General features: G+C 36.9%; 1 protein-coding gene across 1 annotated transcript; it reads left to right on the top strand.

The window, feature by feature from the left end:
* Positions 1 to 1,393: 1,393 nt before the first annotated feature.
* On the top strand, positions 1,394 to 22,561 carry MS3_00008843 (uncharacterized protein; the record flags this gene model as incomplete). The annotated part of the gene is made up of 7 exons (XM_012938080.3): positions 1,394 to 1,832; positions 3,206 to 3,555; positions 5,944 to 6,291; positions 9,613 to 9,859; positions 15,247 to 15,635; positions 16,729 to 17,222; positions 21,966 to 22,561. 7 exons carry the CDS (start codon positions 1,394 to 1,396, stop codon positions 22,189 to 22,191), a joined length of 2,493 nt encoding a protein of 830 aa, XP_012793534.1. The 3' UTR covers positions 22,192 to 22,561.
* Positions 22,562 to 23,090: the final 529 nt, after the last annotated feature.

Genomic DNA, 23,090 nt, shown 5'->3' on the forward strand with positions numbered 1-23,090 from the left:
AATTATGTTGTTAATGATATAAGATGGAAGTTGGGATATATCTTTCGATAGCAATCAGTAAACGATCTAACTGGAGTCCGATAAAGGGTCCGATAAAGTATGATGAGGTTGAAAAAATCACAAGTAAACATACCAAGAGTAGCGTACCTATCAAGATCGCGTGGCGGCACCTTCACTACTGAGAGGAATTGCGCATGTGTCTATCACGCCATTCTTGTGGAAATCAGGCCGGAAAAGTATGAGGGGTGTAATAGTCCTAATAATCACATGTTTGGGTGTCTATTCCGTCAATATGTATTTAAAATAAACTAATGGAAAATGATAGGATACGAAAATAATATCACGATAAACAAGAATGAAAAAATGTTATATAATGTTGCGACTAGGAACAGACTTAGATTGTCGTTCGGTGTAACAGATCATGCCTAGCACACCACCAAAGACGTTGCAGATATTCAGGGTTTGACAATGATTTTATCTGTCACACTGTTATAATCAAAGTATATCTGCCCAGTCAAATAAGAAGTCAGAGATAAGTTCGAAGGCGTAATTGGAAAGCATTCAATATGTTGAAGGGTGGGTGATCTAAGCTGGTTAGTGGTTGCAAAGGATGTGGAGTACGACATACCCACTTGTGACCTAGTAGGAATGCATGACCTAGCGCCTTAGGCTAGGTCATATCCAGTTAAACTAATGCGGTCAGCATCAATGTTGAAGACTTACAGGACTGTTTATTTTGTAGATGTATTTGCCGCTACAAACACATTGGTCATTCCAGAAGCTTTGTTCTGTAGAATGTTTGGAATTCGGGAGGTGAAAAGCTGGAGAAGTATCAGTTAAATAACATGCGTTTATTTTGAGATCCCTGGTCTTCACCAATTATTCTGACTCTTTAATGCAGCAGTAAAACTATGTTTTCTAAAATTCTGAAATACATGATGTTTGATTTAGTGTTTTCGACTCTTGAGTTTGTTTCTCACTTACTCAGTATCAGAGGGTTACTTTAATGGTTGTATACTGGAATTTTATCATTACTCCTCGAATCACATCAATTTACATGTCGATAAATTATCACATTTACTTGAGTATTTTGTCACTCAACATCATTTATGGTAGTACTAATGTTTACGTTATGGGCTGTCTACGAAAAAAAGGGAAAAACGTCAACGAATGAACATTATGAGCATTGGATATTGATTCACAGCATTGGATGTTGGACTAGTTATGTCCACTCTAATAGTTCTGTTTTAGATAGAAATCAATACAATTTTGCTATTTTATGACATCTGACCAATACCGTATGAATGTTAACGCTTATCTGACAAGTCCTGAACGGTCATGATTATACGTTGTTTGATTATACTCCTCCGCATCTTTTTAGTATATTTTGGCAATGTCTACATGTAGCAAACTCTATTCAATATTAAAATCACCTAACAAATTGAAAATACCATCTGTTGACTCTCATATGGATAAGAACCCCATGGTCCCAGCTAAACGTCAACATACGGAGGGTATTCTGTGGCAATGTTGGGAATGTGGCAAATCGTATGAAACTGGGTTTCGTCTTTCGGAACACCTTCAAAATTGCAAGAAAGATGATGAAATTTGTGAACGACTACCTGGTTGCCCTTTTTGTCCTCGTGTAATTAATCAGTCAAATGATGCTCCTTTTCATATCCATTCATTCAATACACATGTACATAGATTTCATCCAGAAATCAAGTCTTATATGTGCAGCTATTGTTTGGATTTAATTCATTCGTGCAAAATTGAAGATTTGGTATCTCATATCATCAACGTTCATAAAATACCTTGGAGGCCATCACCAGGTAAAGTGATGTTTCTAATAAATACCTATTTGATTTCTGTATAACTATCTCATGGTAATGTTTACTTTTCGTTTCACTAATCTTCGTTGTTACTGACCGTATGTTGACTTTCTTATAAATCATTAGGAAGTATTTTTCATTGATATGTTTATTAGATAAAGCCAAGTACATGAATTTTACCTGGTAAATTAGGTAGAACGTATACCAAGAACTTCATATTGCACTAAGCATAGAATACATATAGCAAATTTGTCATTAGTAATGCTGTACTGCTTATAGTAAATATGGCTGTTTATAAAGTAAACTGATGACCAACTATTAATAGATTTGAACTAATAAATCTTATAGTTCTGATGCTAGGGCTAACCTAGTATAAAACAAGCTCTAGAATCGTCCTGTATTTGCAAGGAATTGCGTTAGTTCTTGCCTTCATAATTATTAGGATAAAAAGTCGTAGAAAATGTTTTAATTTTAGTTTCACTCGATTTTTCTGTGTACAGTTGTCAGTGTTTTCTGTTCACTCAGTCTTTTCATGGCTTTCGTGGTGCATTAAAAAATATACCACACAACTTTTCTTTTACGATAAGTCTTACAGGGGATTTTATTTCTGGAGATCTTATGTTCCTAGCCTTTGCTCATTTATTTTGGGGACTGTCAAATATACTTTATAGAATTATGTCATCTCTCGACCATGTAGGGTAAAGCACAAAAGTGTTTACTGCGATACATACCACGAAATATTAGATCAAAACACCTCATTGATTAGTGAAGTCGTTAAAATAAGCTGAGTCAGACATCTCAGTGGGATCTACGAAATTACTAGTTTTTGGTTATAAGCTTTGTCGGTATCCGATATACTTGAGTCTCCAGTTTTTCTGTGTCGGTTCTGGTGGTTAGTACATCGAAGAATTGTAGTTTGTTGTTTGACTCGTTTTGCATTGAGTTTTTATGTCATGGAAGACGTTAATGAGATGTAGGTGTTTTCCAGCTCTTTTCGACTCTGACGAATGTGTTGTCGACAGAAGGAATTCACGTCCAACCTTTACTCTACAAGTGTTCTTGATTTCTAGAGTTACTGATACGTTTCGCTATGGTTGCACTAGTACTATTCCTGTCAGAAAGTTTTCCGGCTGATTATCTTACTATACACATTCCTTATAAGGTATCTAGCGTATTTGTTACTATCAGATGTTCGTGTCTACAGCAATGGTATCATACCCAACAACATAATATGAGTATCTATATGTATCACTCTACGCCTATCTGACTAGACGTTTTTACGATTGAATAGTTTTCACTGGGTAAATGTTTACTCTTAGTAACAAAAATTTTTATAGAACACAATTCATTTCATTCTTATTTTTAATTTGTAGCTTCTCTAGCACATTTGCGAGAAAATCAACTTCCTCATCGAGTTGTTACTTGTTTAGGATGTGGATGGTGCACGTTTGTTTTGCGTGCTAATAATGCAGCACAACCACCTACCTCTTTAGAAGCTCATATGAATCGATGTTCATTCAGTGGTGGTCAAGTACATTTAACGCGTTTATCTGAAGAAACTTGTATGTCTGCATTAGAAAAGTATAAAGTTTTACAAGAATCAGAGTTTATTAGTACTACTTTTGCCCAATCTTTTCCACACGTACGAGGATTTACCGGTAATTCTGGATTAAGTAATAGTCCATTTCGTTTTCATCGTTATTCTGGTAACACTGCATCTCGCGTGAGTTCCTCTTTCATAAAATCTGTTTCTATTACTAGTCAAAACTAAACACTTCATGATATTTGTAAATTAAAGTTCCTACATGTTATATATACTGAATGGAGTGATGGTTTAATGGTTATGTAGTCCAACTCTCAGTTACTAAGCCATAGGTTCGAACCCTGCTCTGGGGAAATGTGTAGTACAACAAGCTGACACATTTACAATGTGACCTGAAGCCAAATACTCTTCGTATATGTACCTGTCTAGTGAATATTCAATACAATCCTTGTTTGCTCCATGAATATTATCATTTTGGTGGTGTTGAGTTCTGTAAGCTAGATGGTCTAATTATGTAGCTTTTAGTGTCATTCTGAGTAATATCAACGTCTACTTCATTTAGAAGGGAAGTAATTACTTAAGATGTTCAGAATGCCAATAAATGCCTCGTAATTAAACCATACAGCCCAGGGAACTCAGCTCCACCGAAAGTATCCTTCTAAGCTACAAGGCTTCTTTATTATTTCGATATATTATTTTAAATGTGCCTCCATATCACTAGACTTCTTCCATCCTTAATATTATTATAAAGAGCATCTCGAAGCAAGTAGGGCCTCATGCCTAAATAAACTTTCTTAGTTATCATTCAATTTATTTAAATAACGCAAAAAATGAACGGAATTCATAAAACTATGTGATACCATGTTCTATTAGTTTGTAGTAATTACTTATTTTTAAGGATTACAAGATTCCGGAATACCTCATGATTACATTCAAGATGTTTGATTTCTCCTATTATAAAAATTATTATTATTTATTTATTTATTTGGGCACAAATACTGGTACAAGGGGGCACCAGATACATATGCGCCACACAAATCTCATTTGGTTTGTGTGAGGGCTGTAATACTGCCCGGGTGCCCAAACCGAAGCAGGTGGTTTTCTTAGGGAACCATACCCAGAGCCTTTGACCTGAAGGTCTTATCCACAAGTCAGTGGAGCATCGTAAGGAGATGCATTCTCATGGTACCCGATGACCAACGATTGATTCGTACACTACTTGTTTCCTTGGGATCCTGGAGTCCATGTGCATCATTTGTTAGGAATAAGGGCTTCTCGACTTGCCCAGGTGGACCCTTCGTATCCACCAACCTAGTTAAAGCGTCGGGCATTCGCTTTTCGTCCTGTCAATTTCATAAAGAACACCCGTGGTGCAAGAAGGCAGTGAGTAGGACTTCCCTGGCAGAGGCTATATACGTGTGGCCATGTGAGAGCATTTCTAAAGGGATAATTGACTCTCCCCACTTTCGACCGTACCAGGGCATTTGAGGGCAAGGTTTTGATGGAGGTGAGATTCACAATATTGCATTCGTTCGTTATTCCTCTAGAAGTATAGTTCTGCAGTATTCCTCCATACATACCCTGTATATTGTCTTCTCGTACCATATTATCAATGTTCATTCTTTCTTATTATCATCGCCACTACATTATTCAAACTCATTATCTATCTCATTAATTTCATCTTGTGTTGATGTGGAATAGTTAGAGACTTTGGATCGTTTGCAATGGCGCGTGTGCAGCCACTCTTTGTCTCTTTCCAAATCTTAAACTCTTTGTAAACTTTGTTTTCACTAATTTATGTTTTTTCTTCGATCCGTGTATTCGATCTCTAATCTTTCTATTACCTTTGATACTATTACTATCTCGACCTGACAACTTCATCTCGGTATGCTAATGGGGTATGGCAACTTGAATTGGTGTAAATACGTACAGGTTCTACGGTGTGACTAACTTCTGATATAGTATAGCAACATGATTTAAAGTCAGCGACTGCATGGACTATTGTCTTGGTTTATTTCCCCTAGCTTTCTATTAACCTACTTCTACACCAGGAATCGTCATACATCGAGGTCGATGATAGTTAGGCATAAGTAATATCATGAGTTAGAATGTGGTTATTGAATTATATTAACTTGTTTCTTTACTATCACTTAAAATATTGGTTAGAATCTATGTCTTGAACAAAATTAAGAGATTCTGACTATATTTTAACCAAATCTAATCTCAGTAACTAGAAAATTTAGTATCTAATGTGTAAAGATTGTTATAGACTTGAACTTATGAGACTTTTTTTTCATCTAAAGTGTAATAAATGCTGATTATTCATTTTTCAAGTAGGTGGTTTATTACTTAACAACCACTATAGTCCTGAACTCGAACTTCACTCTATCTACTTCGCTTTAGACAACCAGGTAGTATCACTAGCCCTATTACTTCAAGCGTGCCTCATATTCAAGTACCTGTTAAATGAGTTAATTTAACTTAAATTGTCATTTATCATTACATACACATAATATCTTTTGTTTATTACTCTTTTGATAACTTTAATTTTGATCTTATTTACAATAGGCAACGGATAATGTTGATAAAACATCAAATACTATGAACAATAAAATTAATCGTCTCTCTACAGATGAGAATAATAATAAATTATCAATTAAACAAAAATCTAAACTAGGTACTGTTTTAGAAAAGTCAGATTTTCAACAAAAAGAAACATTTTTTGATATTCCATTGACTATTCCACCTCCACCTCCATCATCACGTACTACTGCTACTGGTCAAATAAAGAAAAAACCTACTGTTGGTCGTTTATTTGTATGTCCATTATGTGGTGATAATGCATTGTCTAGTTTACGTGAACGTGATGAACATTTACAATCTTCACATAATGGTGAACTTGTTTTCCCCTGTCAGGTTTGTAATTTATTTTGTTATATATCCCCATAATTGTTCACATATAAACTTAATGACTCTTATTAAGTGAAACTTCTTACTTCACTAACTATGCAAATTTGTCTGGTAACCATTTTTGTGATAATTTTTAGCTAAATTACCCAAGGAAACTGTATTGATTAACATCTGAAATAATAATAACACTTCATTAGAAGGCTTCTACTTACAATTGATTAATAACCAGTATCATGTATGTCAAACTAGTGCTGATTGCATTCTATTGATCAAGTTGTATTGACTGAATATCGCGCGCATCTTGTTGATACTTAAGGTGATGGTCGACAGGGTATCTTAGATAACCTAGATTTCGTTCTATCTGACGCACCTCAGCAAGGTGTATCTGTAATATTGAGGGAACTAATGTTCTCTAGCGGATTTGATCTTGTATCACCCATCATCACAGTCAGAGATGTTACCACTGAGTTATTCGGCCGTGACTGATCTTCTGTAGAATTGAGATGTATTTACGATTGGTTGATCACCGAGTATTAGTCATTGTCATCAATGTCAAGTTCTTCTTAATGCTGATCGGATTTTGTTTTCAAGGTATACCGTATTTACTCGCCAACAACAAATGGATAAAATACTAGACAACCTAATAAATTCACTATAACCTTCATCTGTTTTTATTTTTGGAATATTACTCTCTTTTCCTACGCTTCTTTATGTGTTTTTTTAAATCGTATTCTTTCCTGTGTGTACTAGCACTGTCGAACATTCATTCTACGTATTCATTGTCATATTTAGTGGCCATTATTCTTTTGTAAAATCCATATCTCATCTGTGAAGGGATAAATGATGAATCTACCGTAGAATTGCGTACTTTTGTCTTTTCTTAAATGTTGTATTTCTATCCTCTACTTCGCAGAAAAGTCTTTGTCATTTTTTAGCTTCAAGTATTCGGATTAACGTTTCTGATAGTTTTAAGTGTCCAGGTTTTACGTTAATGTCGTTTTTCACTATACTGAACCATCTATCAACGTCTGAAAACTCTACGGAACGTAGAGCAACATCAGGAAATACATACTACATACATACTAATTATACACCATTTGATTTAGTAGGATAATAGAGCTCATTTGTATCACTGGCTTAATAATCCAAGCTTTTTAAATCCTTTAGAAACTCAGTATGCAACAACTGACGTCCCGTTTTTGCGGTCTTGAGATTAGTTTATTTATTTAAACACATAAACATTGGTACAAGGAGGCACCAAATAGATATGCGTCACACAAGTCACTTGATTTGTGTGTGAGCTAAAGGTCTGACCCACAAGGCCGTGGAGAAACATCAGGTAATACAGTCCCGTTGTTATGACCTTGGATGTCTGACTTTTCGATCACACGACTTATCTACCAATCCGAATACGACTTATACGAATCTTCACACTAGGCCAACCAATGACGTTCAACCGGTGTGGGCAGTCTAGCGTCCTTATTGGTCCTATGTCCTACGAGCCCTTCCACTTGAGTCCAGAACACAATACCAGCTTCCGAATCAGAGCAGATCAGACCAGATCATTTATTTCAGACATACTTGGTTTATATATCAATCAGACAAACCGCAACGTACCATAAAATAGGAAATAATATTGTACACAAATAAGCCCAAAAAGTGGCTGTGAATGAGGGAGGCAGTAGTTAATAAACTGAACATAACTTAAGGACCGTAAATCGTACAATAATAAATTATAGATCAAAATAAAGCTTATTATAAAAGGAATATAAATATCCATAGTGTAATTGTTGAGTAGTTATACAATAAGAATATTTATAGAATATTAGTCCATGAATAGTCCTTGGAATTTACCTGTAGTTTAATCTTCACCGGATATAACACCCGTGTTAGCCGGTGACCAACGATTGGTTCATACGTCATTTGTTCCTTCAGAATACTGGAGCCCATGTGCACCATTGGTTTAAAATGAGGGTTTTCCAACTCCCCTGGGTGAACTCTCCGTGTCCACCAACCTTGTTAAAGCGTCGGGCATTCGATTTTCGTCTTCTCAATTTCGTTAACAACACCCCCGCTACGAGCGGAATTCACTTATTTATTTGGATAAATAAAGTTTTGGTATTATAGCTGATGTCAGTTCGTGATGAAAACCCTCAATCTAATTTCTAACCTTAACCATCAACTGTAATTCATAATTCTGATTCCTCACACGGGTTCACAACCCTCATTTGGTCCTATTTACTAGGTGGACACTCTCAAGGTCAGTCTAGCGTCGCTCAACAGTCGTCCATAAATTATAGTGTCACCAAGATTTCTTCTTGACTTCTTTGAATGATTAAGTTGTTTTCGAATGTTCCACTCTCTCTATATATATATATATATCTTGGAAGTCTGATCAGCCCTAATGGGTTGGTGTCTGACGAAATCTCAGCACGGATTCGAAAAGCTAGCTTGGCTTTTGCCAACTTACGTCACCTGTGGCAAAGGCGAGATATCCGTCTATCAATAAAAGGACAGTATACTGCGCGGCAGTCCGTTCTGTTTTAATTTACGGCAGCGAAACATGGCCATTAAGAGTAGAAGACACTCGTAAGCTACTAGTATTTGACCACAGATGCCTTAGAAATATTGCTGGCGTCTGCTGGGATCATCGAGTAAGTAATAGTAAGGTTAGACGCAGGGTATTAGGGAATGATGGTAAATCAGTTGAAGAGGTTATGAATCTTCATCGACTGAGATGGTTGGGCCACGTGTTACGTATGCCCGAACACCGATTACCACGACGTGCAATGCTAACCGGTGTTGGAGATAGTTGTAAGAAAGTTAGGGGCGGCCAAACCAAAACGTGGCATCAGTGCTTGAAGTCACTAACTTCTAGTGTGAGCCATGTTGATAGATGCAGTCTACTTGGTTGGGGTCCGCGTGACTATGGTAACCAATTGTTGGAGACTCTTGATGACATGGCTCAGAATCGATCACAATGGCGTCGGTGTATACACTCTCTGTTTTCCTTTAAACTAAGAGACTAAAACCACTTCATATCTTTCTTTCTACTAACTGATTCTTTCTTCCTGTAGTGTATCCTTATATGCAATTTTTCTCCTATATATTACCACCTTTGACCTAACCACTGCTATGAATCCGGTGTTCATCGTGTTGTGCTGATGCGGTATGGCAACCTGGACCGATGCACATATGTGTCTGGTCCTACGTTGTAGCTGACTGACTGATATATATATATATATATATCCTATGAATTTATTTCGCATCTCGTATATGTTTATACATTACTCTCAATTAACATAAATAGTTTTTGTTCAATTATAGATTTGCGGAATGGCCTATCCTCTTTACATTGCCCTACGTCGACATGCTGCACTTCAACATGATTCTGACTTTGATACAGTTCGTTATGGTCCATCAGATCTATTGGAATGTGAACCAATTGAATGTCCAGAATGTCATCTTGTAGCTTTTCAAGATTCAATTGTATTAAAACTTCACATTAATCGAGTACATAAGAAATTACAACAAAATGTAACACTTACATCTAATGATTCTCATCCAGTTGAAGGTACGTTATTATTATTATTCCTTTAGTAATATCGTAGTCATAATGTGTTGTCTTTATGCAAATTTGTATAACGGACTTGCTTCTTTAGACTGTAAGTGTTTATTCTGTTGGGGGGTTAATCAAAAATCAGTCAGGATGAATCATAGTCCAACCTGTTGCATTGTGTGCATCAGCAGAATAAAATTAAATGAACGGAATTTATAGCGTAAAAGTCGAAATATAAGTAGGTTCTGTGGTTTTGGAAAATGACTCGAAAAGAAGTGATCAGTTGTCATCGATTTTGAATTATAATGGTTCATCTCTTTACCCCTTCAATCAGCATTATTATTCGAACTGAAGTCAGGAAGTTGATCAGTCAATCGTTTTACACATCGAGTTAAAGGGTAGTTAAGGACGTGTAATACATGTCACATAGCCATCTCAATTGATGGACGGTTAAAAATAGTAACTTCGATTTTCAGGCATGGTTAGAAGTCGGTTATTTCAACCACACACAAATGCGTGCGCGGCTGGTCATCTTTCTAAAACCGTTTATTCCAGGTGTTGTTGCAGTTGAGCATGACACTAGTATTGCAATTGAGTTTAAATGGAACACAAACGTATCCTTCAAAGAAGATTCAACCACTACTACTACTACAAATGAATAATATTGGGGTTACGAATGGGGCATTAGGCAAATCGGTTGATGGGACTGTGAATCCTCATCAGTCGAATTGATTAGGACATATGCTACGTATCCGTAACCACCTACTTCTACGTGCAATGTTGGCTGGCGTAGGAGTAGGTTGGAAGAGCGTTAGGAGTGATCACGCTCAGTTCATAAAGTCATCGACTATCGATTTGAGCAATGTTGCTAGATGCGGATTGCCTTGTCCGTGCGACGACCGCAACTAGTATTTCGAAATGGTTCGGTATTCGTTGTAGTAACACAGATACATTTACTCTTTACCTAATTTTAAATCTTCATGTTCGAAACTGTTTGGTCAATTTTATTCTGCAAATTCACTTTACATGAATGATGTTCTCTATGCCTAACGTTTTTTTTCATTATCACTGATATCACCACTTCTACTATTTCACCATTCACTCTTTTGTGTTAATCGAGTGCAGAAGTTTGAACCAATGCATATTTGCGTCAGGTTGTATGTGGCTTATAACTAACTGACTGTTATGATATTAGTTAGACACCAACTTGTTACTTATAAATCAGATTAACTCACGTAAGGAAGTCTATTTCGGAGGTTTCACTGGAGACTAACGTTTGTTAGGGAACTTAAAAATTGAGAAGCACGATTATACTATTACTTTCTCGCAGTTCGAGACATCTCAACAATAGATACACATAATCTCAAAGCCTGTAAATCTTATAGCAAACATTATGGTCCCCAAATGCCCTGGTATGGCTGAGGGTGGGGAATGCCGGCTCTCTCTCTCCAAATGCTCTCACATGGCCACGTGCATACAACCACTATCAGGGAAGTCCTACTCATTGCCTTCTCGTACCACGGGTGTTTACGAAATTGAGAGGACTCAAAGCGAATGTCCGGCAGGGGCTTAAACAGGGTTGGTGGACACGGAGAGTCCACTAGTAATGGACATGGGCTCCAGTATCCTGAAGGAACAAATGGCGTATGAACCAATTGTTGGCCACCAGTTACCATGGGACTGCATTTCCTGACGTTGCTCCACTGACTTGTGGATCAGACCCTTAGGTCGAAGGCTCCGGGTGTGTCCGCCTAAGAAAACCACCTGCTTCGGTTTCGGCACCCGGGTAGTATTACAGCCCTCACACAAACCAAATGAGATTTGTGTGGCGCATATGTATCTGGTGCCTTCTTGTACCAGTGTTTTTGTTTTTAAATAAATAAATATATTATCATCCGGCTACTGAGATAGATGAGATCATGCAGTCTATGCTTATCCCATTTTCAGTCATTCTATAATACAATACTGTCTTTGTCTACATAAGTTAACTACTAACTAGCTCATTTTTGTTATATATAATTAATATACCACCTATTAATTAGTTTCTAATAACATATGGATTACCACTGATGACTAATTAATGGTAAATAACAGAATGGGTTTTGTGGATGTTATAGTAATTTAATAGTTGAGATCACAAGTCAGTTGAAGCTAGTCCACCATGGAAAACCTGGAGTTAGACATTAACACCGTTGGGTGCCGGCTCAGCTGTCTAATGGTTAAGTGCTGATAGGTCGTGGGTTGGAATCTCACTAGGCGGGATCGTGAATGTGCACCGCTGAGGTGTTCTAAAGTAGGACGAAACGGCCGTCTAGTGCTTTCAAGTTTTTCATGGTGGTCTACCTTCAGTTGACTCATGATCTCAACTATTAAAATTAATAGTTAATAAATTTATAAGTAACTCTCCTATTGTTATATATCTAGTCAATGATAATTTTGATTATGTTTACAAAATTTAATAGTCGTTTTAATTCATATTCTATGTGTATATTAGACAAACAATCGATATTTTCATGCTGGTGACAAACCATATTGGATAATAATAATAATAAAATTGAGAAAATGTTTCTCTAATAAATAAATTAACAAGTTAAACTAGAGATTTAATGCTGTAAATCTCTATGATGATATTGATTTTTGTCGATGCTTCACAATGTGAAGATCCATCTTCTAAAAAACGTCGGTGAAAACATTTCGAACACTTATAAAATTTACAATTGATTGATCGATCAATGAGTAATGAGAAAATATCACATTTGTTTGGGTCGTTTAGTGTTGATCATGTTCGACTGATCGGGTTTAAATATGTCCATTAGTCTAAGTCTTCGATACCTAATCTTATCTATTACCGCTAATATTGTTATTAACTCTACTACTCTGGGATTCGCCTTAATAAGATTATCTTACCGTATTAATGGGGTATGGTAACTTGAACAGATGTGCATACTTACCAGGTTCTATGTTGCGTTTGACTGACTAGTCTAAGTGACTCCAGATTGTATGTACTTTGTTTACGTGCTAGGTGGTTGGAAGTATCCGTTTTTGATGAGTAAGTCAGCCAGTCATTCAGTCGTACACAGTGTAGAACCTGGCACATGTATACAACAGTTCAGGTTTCCATACCAAAATTAGCATGGAACTTAGGTCCAAGGTTTCTTTCAACCACCCAACAATAAAGGTATTTAGTTTTTGTTATCTTCCATCATCTAGAATAAAGCCCCTAAATGCTCTGGTACGGACGAGGGTGAGGAGAGTCAGCTCTCTCTCTGTTAGCGGGACATAGACTGGATTAAAGCGTGCTCAATGCACGACTGCTTTGGTGCACGCTGATTGGCTAATTCTTATCCAATCAGCACTAGTCGATAGTTGGAGAATACTCTAGAATCTTCTCATGTAAAAACTATATACCGTGTTCTGATTTGGGGACTTATCGTGTGAATCGGTGTCCGAGAATACTAAGCAATAGGAATAGCTGGGTCATAACTGTAAGGAAGAGATTATAACACCCTCTCGAATTGCGTACACAGTCACTGCATGGGAAGTCCTACTCACTGCCTTGTCGTGGCGGGGGTGTTGTTTACGAAATTTAGGACGAAAGGCGAAGGCCCGACGCTTTAACTACGTTGGTGGACACGGAGGGTCCACCTAGGGGGATTGAAGACCGTGATTCCAAACCAATGGTGCACATGGGCCCCCTAAGAATACCACCTGCTTCAGTCTGGGCACTCGGGTAGTATCACAGCCCACACACAAATCAGGTCACTTGTGTGGCGCATATGTATTCAGTACCCCTTTGTACCAATATTTACGTGTTCAAATAAATAATAATAATTTAATTTTTGTTATCTTCCATCTTGGGGAAATTTTTAACGATATTAACTTAACATTTCTCTCCGCAACAAGTAAACGCCTCAGTATATTGACTTTTATTGTCTTTCAATCTGTTCCCCGGAATTTATTTGCTACATTCCCATAAACTATGTCATTTTAACAGCAGAACAACAACCGTAATTCACAGGAAGTTTCAATTTCCTGAAACATGGATGGTTTTGTTTTGAATAGGTAATCGTAGAGACAAAGAAACAACCATATGAGACCGATCTCCCAACTGTTTTGTAACTTTCAAATCTAACGACTGGTACTGATGGACACTCGTGGAGCACAAGATGTTGTGTATGACCTGTGCCCGAATTACTAATCCTTCCGTAACAAATTTGAAAATATTATGTGTATAAAAAATCTTATTCCTATCTCAATTCAGTATAATTAACAGTAAGATTTTAATTCCAAGCCTGGTATTTAGTACGTTTCAATTGATCTAATCCACAGTTAACGATAGGACTTCAAGAAACAAGTATTCCAGTCAATATAGCTTATCGTATTGTCTACTCTTCCCTTTCCTCTTTCTTCTGGTGGTCGACTGGATTATGAAGACCTCGACTTCTGAGGGAAAACACGGAATGCAATGGACAGCTCAGAACCAATTAGACGATTATGACTTCGCAGATGACCTAGCCCTCCTATCCCATACACACGAACGAATGCAGATAAAGACAACTCGTGTAGCAGCAGCTTCCTAGTAGGCCTCAACATACACAAAGGAAAAAGCAAGATCCTCAAATACAACACGGAGAACACCAACACAATCACACTTGATCGAGAAGCCCTGGACGATGTGGAAACTTTCACGTGTCTGGGAGGCATCATCGATGAACAAGGGGGATCAGATGCAAACGAAAAGGCGAAGAGTGGCAAAGCACGGATAGCATTCCTTCAGCTGAAGAACATATGAAACTCAAAACAACTTTCAACCAATATCAAAGTTCCAATCTTCAATGTAAACGTCAAGCCAGTTAATTCTATTTTACAGAGCTGAAAGTTCGAGAAGGTACAAGTATTTATAAATAGTTATCTACGCAAGATACTCAACATCATTAGCCGTATACTATCGGCAACAACCTACTATGGGAGAGAACAAACCAACTTCCAGTTGAAGAGGAAATTAGGAAAAGACGGTGGAAATGGATAGGACATACATTGATGAAATCATCAAACTGCATCACGAGACAAGTACTAATGTGGAATCGTGAAGCGAAGTGGAAAAGTGGAAGGCCAAAGGACACATTACGTCAGGAAATAGAACCAGATATGAAAATGACGAATAACAACTGGAAAAAATTGCTCAGGACAGGGTTGGATGGTGAGTGTTAGTGGGCAGCCTATGCTTGTCGACGAGGAGTAACAGGCGTAAGTAAGTATTGTCACTGTAAGCAAACTCCATCATGAAGTTAAATAAGGTCAATTTATCTAGATTCTATTTGTTCTCAAAAAATAATCGCATAATAACATCATTAAGATATACTATTTCTGTATATCATTACTAATATTATTTATTATCATAGATTTAGAAGTATCTTCAAAACTGCCGAAAATCAGCAAGACCAAAGCTACTAATCCTTCAATTCAAAAAAAGACTTCATTAAAAACTGCTCGCCGTCGAGATACTACTGCGACTACTACAGTAAATCGTTCACGAACTCAATCGAAAATTAGTAAACCTAAAGTTAAACATAAATTATCTATTATTGGTGGTGAATCAGAAATTCTCACTGATAATAATAATAATCATCCCAATCGATCATCATTAAATGATGTATTATTACAAGATACTAATAGTAGTGAATTTGAACGTATGTTAAGCTCAATCGATGGTAAATCTGCTCCAGCTTCTTGTCGATATTGTCATATTGAAGTGGATAATTTAAAAGAATTACATCTTCATTTGGAATTAGTAAGTTATTATTATTATTATCATTATCAATGAATGATTTGTAAACAAAATAAATTGATGTATATTTTAATAGTTGAGATCATGAGTCAATTGAAGCTAGACCATCATGGAAAACTTGGAAGCACTAAACGGCCATTTCGTCCTATTGTGCAACTCCTCAGCAATGTGCATTCACGATCCTACCTCGCGAGATTCCAACCTAGGATCTATCAGTCTCGCGTGCGAACGTTCAACCTTTAGATCACTGAACCATCCGGGATCCGACGGTGTTAATGTCTAACTTCAACTGGTCCACGAAATTGAGCGACACATCCACCATTGTCATCAGTAAGTTACTAACTCACAACATATCCGGTTGAACTCTACTAGTCACGGCTCCTCACTAAAACTCCAGCTCTTCCTGGTTTTCCATGGTGGTCTAGCTTCAAATAACCATTAAAATTGCTATAATATCCAGAAAGCTCCTTCTGATGTATATTTATTTGGAAATCAAGAATTAATAAACTATTAGTCAGTCAGTCAGCTACAACGTAGGACCAGGCATATATATGCATTAGGTATTTCATGAACATGATATGAGTGATTGGATGTGAAAACGTGCTTCCAGTTTGCATTGCTTGTGACGTAGGTGAGATATCTCAACCAGTTGAGATTGTATACTGCACAGCAGTTCAGTCTGTTCCATTTTATGACTGTGAAACATGGTTCATTAAAGTAGAAGAAACGTGTATACTGAAGGTTCTGGTTTGTAGGTGTTCATCAAGTTTGCTAGTCGAGAAATGTATTCCCAAATTATCACATACCTCGACTTGGGATATTGATTGGTGTACGAGTAGATTGAGAGAAAGGTGAGAGTGAATAAACCGAGGCGTAGCATCAATTTTTGAGTTCATTGACTGTTGGTCTGAGTTATGTTCATAGGTGGAAGACGTTAGGTGTCACAGTTTATAGATATAGATGTATTCACATTCCATCATATTGAGCTTACCGTTGTGAATTGTCTCTATTTCTAAGTACAGACTATACTAGACTTATTTTTCTTATTAAAAATAAATTACAATCGTTTGAATATTTACAAATTTTACATTTTCAGGAACATTTAAATCCTGATAACGATATTGAACAACTTGGTTGTCAAGCATGTGGTCGAGTTTTCTTTGGTTCAGGTGGACGAATTGATTTAATTGGACATTTACGTACACTTCATCAAGATGATTTTCTTCAAAATGTTTTAAAATGTCCACGTGCTGAAAAATTAGGACAAGATATTACTACAATTAATACTACTAATAATGATGGTAATGATAATACATGTCATGAATCTATTAAATCATGTAAAGCACATTTCTCTTCACCACGTCTACGTCAATTACATATATCTATGTTGAATAATAATAATAGTAATACATTATCAAATACAGAATTTTCATGTCCTATTCTATTTAATGAAAAACAATATTTAACAGATCAAATTAAAAATTTAATTTTACAAACAGAAATTGCAGCAGATCAAAGTGGTATTATGATATTAGCATTTTGTTGTCCTAATTGTTCACGTTTATTTGTTGGAGATAATGTGCATACTAGGTAAGTAAATCAGTAGTTGTTGTTGTTGTTGTTATTGTTATCTAATCCCTTTCTGATATTACTTGCACCTGTTACTCCTAATGGAGAATAGGCCGCAGATCAGCATTCTCCAACACACTCTGTCCTGGGCCTTCCTTTCTAGTTCCTTCCAATTCTTGTTCATTTTTCTCATGTCTGTTTCCATTTCCCGGCGTGATGTGTTCTTTGGTCTTCCTCTTTTCCTTTGGCCTTGAGGATTCCATGTGAGGGCTTGTCTTGTGATGCAGTTGGGTGCTTTCCTCAATGTGTATCCTATCCACTTCCAGCGCTTCTTCCTGATTTCTTCCTCCGCTGGGATCTGGTTTGTTCTCTCCCACAATACGTTGTTGCTAATAGTGTTCGGCCAACGGATCTGAAGTATCTTGCGTAGACAACTGTTAATAAACACCTGTATTTTCTGGATGATGGCTTTCGTAGTTCTCCAGGTTTCTGCCCCATACAGTAGAACTGTCTTGACATTTGTATTGAAAATCTTGACCTTGGTGTTGGTTGACAGACAGTTGTTTTGAGTTCCAGATGTTCCTCAGCTGTAAATATGCTGCTCTTGCTTTACCGATCCGCGCCTTCACATCTGCATCAGATCCACCCTGTTCATCAATGATGCTGCCCAAATATGTAAAGGTTTTTACATCTTCCAAATCTTCTGATATTAATCAACATATATTCATTAGTAACTGGCTTCAAGAGGTATTTCCTGGAGTTTTAGTGAGGGGCAGTGACTAGTAGAGTTCAACCGGGTCTGTTGTGAGATAGTAACTCACTGATGACAATGGTGGGTGTGTCGCTCAATTTCGTGGACCAGTCGAAGTTGAACAACAACACCGTTGGATGCCGGATGGTTCAGTGATCTAAAGGTTAAACGTTCGCACGCGAGACTGATAGATCCTAGGTTGGAATCTCGCGAGGTAGGATCGTGAATGCACACTGCTGAGGAGTTGCACAATAGGACGAAATGGCCGTTTAGTGCTTCCAAGTTTTCCATGATGGTCTAGCTTCAATTGACTCATGATCTCAACTAATAAATTGTTTTAATATCCACAAAACCCCTTCTGATACATATCTAATTATTAATGATTTTTATATTTTCTAGTCTAAAAATCATTTTATTGCAAGAATTTAAGACAAAAAATGATCGGTACTGGTGTTTCCAATTGATGCTTTATTTATTTGAACACAATTATTGCTACAAAGGGGCATCGAAAACATATACACCACACAAGTCACTTGATTTGTAAGTGGGCTGTGATACTGCCCGTGTACTCAAACCGAAGCAGGTGGTTTTCTTAGGCGGACACACCCGGAGCCTTCGACCTATAGGTCTGATCCATAAGGCAGTGGAGCGACGTCAGGAGATTCAGTCCCATGGTAGTCGGTGACCAACAATTGGTTCATACGTCACTTGTTCCTTCAGGATACTGGAGCCCATGTGCACCATTGGTTTATAATGAGGGTTTTCCAACTTCCCTAGGTGGACTCTCCATATCCACCAACCCGGTTAAAGCGTCGGACACTCGCTCTTCGTCCTCTCAATTTCGTAAACAACACCCCCTCCTTGAGAAGGCGGAGTAGGACTTCCCTGACAGTTGCTGTATACGCTTGGCCATGTGAGAGCATTTCGAGAGAGAGAGATCTGACTCTCCCCACCCTCGGTCGTACCAGAGCATTTAGAGTCTCACTTAATACAGATTGCTATCTTCCTTTTGAAGCTCTTATCTAAAGGTAACTGAACCTCATAGGCATGTATAAACGTACTGTATTGAATTTCATGGGATTATTGTTATTAGTGATTGTAAACGTTGGGTGATATAGCCCGAAATTCGTTGCAATAGCCCAGATAAATCCACTTTTTATCCTTACTTTTAAAACTGCGAGTTCAATTTTTTAACGAATCCTATTCTTCTTGCAGAATGTTATCTATTAATTATACTATTCTCGGATTTATCTTCATAATTTCATCTTGTTTTGCTGATATTATGATGTGATGGTAATTGGAACTAATGCACATATGCATCATATTCTAGGTTGCTTATGGGCTATCTTTCAGTTAGGAGACATCAGTTCTTTCAAGACTATAGATGCATATCGCATATGACTGTCAACTAGTAAAAACATAGATATAACGTCTTTTACCGATTGTCTTCAATCATATAATGGTAAATAATATGCATCGCATTATTTGGGTAGAGTTTCGTCCTCTGAGCTGGATTGTTTGGTTGTGGAGCTTTCATCGTTCTTCTGAACGACATCATCAACATAAATTCCAGGTAGAAGTGAAGTGTTCGAATTTCTCCATATGTGGTTCACAGTTTGTCCCGTAGACCTCGAGGTTGACTGGTTCTTGTTGACATTAAACCTGTCATTGTTTACTTAGTTTTTTGGTTGTATCTCCTATTGGTTTGATTTTCGTTCCTATGTTTGTCCATAATTTTCCTGATTGGTTGATAAATTGGATCAATTTCAGTGTGCTTTTTGATTTCCGATTGATCTGAGTGCCAAGCTTCTAAAGATTTTCCGGTGTTTTTATAATTGCTTCCATCAGAGATCTCAACATTTTCCCAGTCGAATATGTGTCCGCAGTTGTTCATGTGCATTGATTTAAGTGAGGAAATGTCGTGGCGTTTGACCGGTAATTGATGTTCATTCAGACGAAGATGAAGGGGTGGGGTTCAGTTTATTCGATGTAGTGTTTTCCGCAGTCGGAACAGTTTATTTTGTAGATAATGTTCGGTTTTTCTTTTTCATTTTATACTTTGGTTTTCATAGGATTGATTGAAATGATTTTGCTGATTTGTGTGCTACACATATTCCAAACGGCTTGAATAATCTCATTGTAATTCCTGGTGTGTCTTTTATATGTGGTAAGATGATCCGTTTATTTATTAGTGTACTTGATTTCGTTTCCGCCGATGTATCGGGTTGATATTCTTGATGAAGCTATATGGGTAGCCATTCTTTTGAAGGGTAGTCATTAGATATTTTTCTCCAATTTTCATTGCTGCATTGTGTTCTCACCCTCCTGAATGAAGTTTGTGGGCAGTTGATTTAATTAGTTCTTGGGTTGTTGTTACTGTAATTGAGAATTTGATCGGTGTGGGTTGGTATCCGATACACTTGAGTCTCCGAACTTTCTGTGTCGGTTCTGGTGATTGGTACATGGAAGAATTATAACTTGTTGTTCGGCTCGTTCTCCATTGTGAGTTATTATGTCATGGAAGATGTTGTTGATGAGATGTAAGTGTTTTTCAGCTTTTCTTTTTTCGACTCTGACGAATGTGTTGTCGACAAAATGAATTCATGTTTTTGGCTTGATCATTGGTAATATGGGGGCTTCCAGTCTTTGCATCACTACTTCTGCAGTATGTTCTGATATTAGTGATCCGATTGGTGTCCCTCTCGTTTGTTCGTAGATTTTATTGTTTAATTGGAAGTATATTTTTAAGCCTTCCTAAATCGATGAGTCCTATTAAGCTTATACTTGAAGCTTTGTTCACTTTGGTAGATTTGTGTCGTTGATGAGGAGGAAGCAGTGATAGAGAGTTTGTTGTGCTATGCTTCGTTACATTGAAGGGTAGCATCAGTTCTTCGTTGTTGATTTGAAACTCCTTAACGTTATTCAAGAATTGTTTGGGAGATTTGATGGAGTGATTGGATGAATCCACTAAATGTTTCAATATTCTTATATTAAATAATTGTGACCTACACGTTACATGTTCATCATGTAACACATAACTGGACTGCCTCATGGTATGGTTGCCCTTAGATAATATTCTGTTATCTTTTATTCGATTTCATGCTGCAAAGACCTGGTTTGACTAACTTCCTCAAGTAATTTTGGACTGCTTAATATGACTTCCAGTTTATTGTATTAATAAGTTGGTTTGTTTAATAGTACGACGTCCGGATTCACTTATACCTAGAGCTGGTAGTCTTGTACCGTGTATATAGATGTTTCGCTGTAAAGCATACCAGCGATATATGAATAACCATTAACATTCTCACCTTTTGCAGCAGTCCTTATCTATTGAATTTCTACAAATTCGAATAATTTTGCATTTTTCGTAGTATAGAATACTTGAGCTAAAAAAACTATGCGAAACCTGGGTGTTCTAAGCAGCTGGAAATCCTCAATAATGCATACCAACCCCATTGAGGATCAAACCTAGGACCTTCAGACCATTGAGTTTATATTCCTCAGCCATCAAGACGTGATCATCGATCATTACCGTGATATTTGTTTCGTGCTATGATGTATGCCAACAGCTATACAGTGTTTCCGGACTATCATTGGTTGTGTGATATACCCTAAATTGTGTGAAGAAAAGTAAGTAGCTGGAGCATTTCATATCATGCCAAATTTCCTTGCCTGAGCATTTATCCAAACAACCACACTTAGCTTTACCCATTTCATACACATAAATCTCAACTCTACTCATTCATATTACAAGCTGCACATTATTCAGATCCACCATCATATTATCGTTTCACGTAAAATCACATAAATGACATAATCAGATCTGTTTTGATTGAAATAACTATTCTACCTTCTTCCTTTATACTATTTAAACCTGCGATCAGATATCACAAATATATATTTAATCACTGCGTAAAGTTATCATATATAACTAGGTTTAGATAATTCTAGCTTTCATTTAATATACAGATATAACTTGACTCCTTTTTCTGATTTCTGCATTCCTTTCATAGATTTGAATCACATCGTAGTACATGTGAAGCGGCAGCAACAACAACAAGTGATAATATGGAAGAGTCAATACATCCTATAGAATCAGATCAAAGTGTTGTTTCTAGTCCAAATAGTACTGAAGCTTCTGATTTACCTTGTTCCAATGTTGATTTACCTTTAGAATTTTTAGAAACTATGAAAACACCAAATGATAAATGTGTTGTTACTGAAAGTCAAACTACATAAAGAATAAAAAGTATGTGTGTGTGTGCATGTCTGTCTGTTTGTATTTTCCTCTTTTGTACTTCTCCTTCAAAGATATTGATGTATATTTTCTCATACCTATCTATCTATATATTTGTTATCATTATTAATACTATGAATTCTTTATTGGTATTTAAATATTATTACAATGATCATTTTCACTATAATCATTATTATAATCACATGTCTTGTCCGTATACTTTGTCATTTACCCACCATCCTTGATGTTTATTAAGGAGGAAAAAAGAACTAGGCGAACAAAATCTACATTACTCCTCTCTTTGTACAATTCCTTATATTATGATATATATATTTGTGTATAATATTTCTAAAATAAGATTATATTATCGTATAATTCATATTATATCAAAATCAAAATGTATCATGTTTAGAAATCCGTTCCGCTATCATTCTGCCCGTTTTATTTACCTAACTGGGTAGTATTATTGGCTCTTAACACTTAGATCAGTCAGTCAGTTAGTAATAATGTAAAACTTCGTACGTACGTACATCAGTCCGAATTGCCGTATCACATTAGCACAGAAATGCAGTTGTCGATTCAAATCCCATAGTGGTAGAGGTAGTAAAAGTATAAGCAGTAATCGGAAAGATTAGGATGTAATCCAGTGAGATAAATTTAGAAAGAAAAAATAAGGGGCGTGAATTCAGAAGATTAGAATTTGGAAGAACACAAAGATCGGATGCACCTACGCCATTGCAAACGACTTTGAGCCATGTCACTTTCAAGGTCTCTAACCATCGGTTGCTATCGTCTCGCAGATCCCAATCAGGTGGTTAGACTACACCTACTGACATGTCTCAGTCCACTTGTCAGTGACTTCATAGGTTTGTGCCACGTTTTGGTCTGGCCGCCCCTAACT

This window comes from Schistosoma haematobium, chromosome 6, assembly GCF_000699445.3.
Source record: "Schistosoma haematobium chromosome 6, whole genome shotgun sequence".
Taxonomy (NCBI): domain Eukaryota; kingdom Metazoa; phylum Platyhelminthes; class Trematoda; order Strigeidida; family Schistosomatidae; genus Schistosoma; species Schistosoma haematobium.